General features: G+C 46.1%; 1 protein-coding gene across 1 annotated transcript; it reads left to right on the top strand.

Moving 5' to 3' along the window:
* Positions 1-146: 146 nt before the first annotated feature.
* Positions 147-2,617, top strand: VCPKMT (valosin containing protein lysine (K) methyltransferase; the record flags this gene model as incomplete). The annotated part of the gene is made up of 4 exons (XM_010186126.1): positions 147-257; positions 439-511; positions 1,437-1,556; positions 2,513-2,617. Coding segments are annotated over 4 exons (409 nt in total), but the record flags the coding sequence as incomplete, so codon positions are not given.
* Positions 2,618-2,807: the final 190 nt, after the last annotated feature.

The following is a 2,807-nucleotide window of genomic DNA, read 5'->3' as shown; positions in this document are numbered from 1 at the left end:
GGGGTGAGCGGCGCCGGCCGGGGGCTCGGCTCCCCGCTGCCTGTTTCTCCACCTTTTACCCCCCTTTTATTATATTATCGCTGTGAAATCTTTGAAGTTCTCGTAGAAAATGCGTGGTTTGGGCCGTGGCGCCGTGTGTGTTACAGGGCAAACGTGACGGTCACCGACCTTGAGGAGCTGCAGGAGCTGTTGCTGGTTAATATAGAGAACAACAAACATCTGGTCACAGGGTCAGTCCGAGCCAAGGTACTGAAATGGTTTGTATGATCCTTTAATGCTTCTGTTCAAGCTCTTTTAAATTGTCAAATATTCTTGGAATCACTGCTCTTTAAGAGAAGCTCTGTATCAAAACAAGTAAACGTTGTGCTCAGTCCTTTAGCAGTATGTGTTGTGTTGTCATTGAAACTTGTTTTCACCATTTTTTTGGCTTCTTTTTAGGGGTGAAGATGTAACAGAATTTCAGCCGCCTCCTGATTATATACTCATGGCTGATTGCATTTACTATGAGGAGGTAAATGGGGGCTTTGCAAAACTCACGTAGAAAGCTTCCTTGGGAAGGGTGTGGGTTTAACAGAAGTATTCAAATAAATACTGTGCTTGCATCTTAGTCCCCATAGTTTAGAGGAATGTGTAGAACAAGACTGGAAAAGGTATTTTTAACAGATTCAAGGCCATTTGAGATTCAGCTGGAGACTTATGTTTAAAAAAAAAAAACTCCACTTAATACTGGAGGGGCACTTTTTTGTGGTTGTTTACCTTGGGATGAAGTGTTAAGCAAAACATTGTCACTGATACTAGTGAACTGCCAAATGTATTGGCAAATGAAATTTAGTAGTGCCACATCTACAGTGTTTGGGTTCTCCTCATGCTTCCCTTGGAAAGGTAAACAGAGAAGTGATGCTCCAGCCAAGCAGTTGCTGTAGTCTGCCCCATCTCCTGAGCTGGAGCTGTGTAGGATGTGCACAGAGAGCTAACAGAAATTGGAAGAAAAGGGAAATGCCCTGAAAACCCCCGTCTCCCAGTGGCCTGTCGGTGGTCTTACCAGTTCCTTGCGTTGCTCCTGTTTCCATACGTCTGGATCTGAGCCACCTTCCAAGAGTGATTGAGGAAATTCTCACTTCTGAAACATGTCAAGAAATAGTTGTGTGCCTCCATGAGGTGCGCACTCAGCAGCATGGGGTGTTTTTGGCTTTGATGCTAGTTCAGTTTTTTTGGTCAGTCTGTGACACTCTTCTCCTGTGCAGTCTCACTTTCTCCTCTGCTTTCCAGCTTGCCCCCATGGTCTTTTTGTCCTAGATAAAGTACTAAAAATAACTCCCTGAAAAGCAAAACTGGAAGCTTCCCTCTTGGGTGAAGACTTTCTGTAGTTAGAGGGTATCATACCAGTAAAATGAACTTGAAAACTAACTGGGAAATGTATAACCTCTTTTGGGCAGTCGTTGGGACCACTGCTGAAGACACTGAAAGACCTCACTGGCCCCAATACTTGCGTCTTGTGCTGTTACGAACAGAGGACTATGGGGAAGAACCCTGAAATAGAGAGGAAATACTTTGAGGTAAGGGTTTTAACTTGTGCTTTTTAAACACTACGAGAATAGCTTGGATGTAAGGAGGACTTTGTATTGGATCAGCTGGACGTCGCTGCATGTACAAAGTCAGGTTGACTGCACAAAGTGGAGTTTGTAGCAGGAGAAATAGTTTGTCTTTAGATGGGGCGGAAGATTTGGATGGTGACTCAAGTTATTTTCCAGCTTATCAGTGGAGACTTTGCAGATGGTTTGAGTCCCTGACCAGGTTGTGGGGGTGAGGGTCAGTGCAGGATTTGACTCAGCACCTGTGAAATCTCCTGAAAAGCAGCCCTTGTGCAGGAGTACTGGGTTGTATGAAGTAACAGCACTACAAAAAAGGGGAAGGGCAAGAATTCCAGGGCCATTTGTAGGTGTTAATAATGTTGATAATTAGCCATGCCTCCAACTCTTGGGACCTGACTGCAAGAGTTGCTGTAATCGAGATCTGCTCTGATGAGGTGCCACTCCCACAGTAAACACAATAGGTGTAGGTGTTTCTGGATGATTTCTGCCTCCTTGTGATTTATTTCCTTCCTCAGCCTGCCAGGGTTCAGTTAATCTTTCGAGAACTTTGGGGCTGGGTTTTTTTTTTCACTTCTTCCCTCCCTCCGTTGAGGCTGGCAGACAGGGGCAGGTGCTGTGGTTTGGCTGAGCGCTTTGGAGGAAGCAAAACGTTTTATCAAAAGCGCTTAGATTTTTTTCTTAAATACTGCGAGATGTCTGTAGCTTTGAATTGGCACTGGAGTAGTTAGGGGGGATTTTCCCAACCCCGTGCTGCACAGGGGATGGAAATGGTTTGTGGAGGTCTTAGTGGAGTGGTCTGAGTGGTGGCTCCAGCATCCTGAGGCTTCTTGTCCTCGTGCGGGATATTGTGGGATTTTTTGCTTGGTTCAAAAGGGCAGTCAGTGGCATTTGAATTGTTTTGTGTGCTGTCTGATAACCAGCTGCTTAAGATGGACTTTGAGCTGGAAAAAATTCCCCTGGATAAACACGACGAGGAATACCGCAGCGAGGACATCCACATCGTCAGCATCCACAGGAAACAACTGGTAGGTTGATTTAACTGGCGCGGCGAACGCTGCCAGGAATTAACAGAGCTGCTGTTTGCTTGGCATTGCACGAACGTGCCAGGAGTGAAGCTCTGAACCATGAAGTGTTACTAGGGACCCTGTGAAACTGCGGACCAGAACCGTGTGGGTGCAGAGGAGCTCCTTTGGCCCCATACCCAGCACTCTCCCA

This window comes from Mesitornis unicolor, unplaced genomic scaffold (genome assembly GCF_000695765.1).
Source record: "Mesitornis unicolor isolate BGI_N332 unplaced genomic scaffold, ASM69576v1 scaffold38906, whole genome shotgun sequence".
Classification (NCBI taxonomy): Eukaryota; Metazoa; Chordata; class Aves; order Mesitornithiformes; family Mesitornithidae; genus Mesitornis; species Mesitornis unicolor.
Note: the sequence above shows the minus strand (reverse complement) of the source record. Positions and strands in the feature narration are given on the sequence as shown.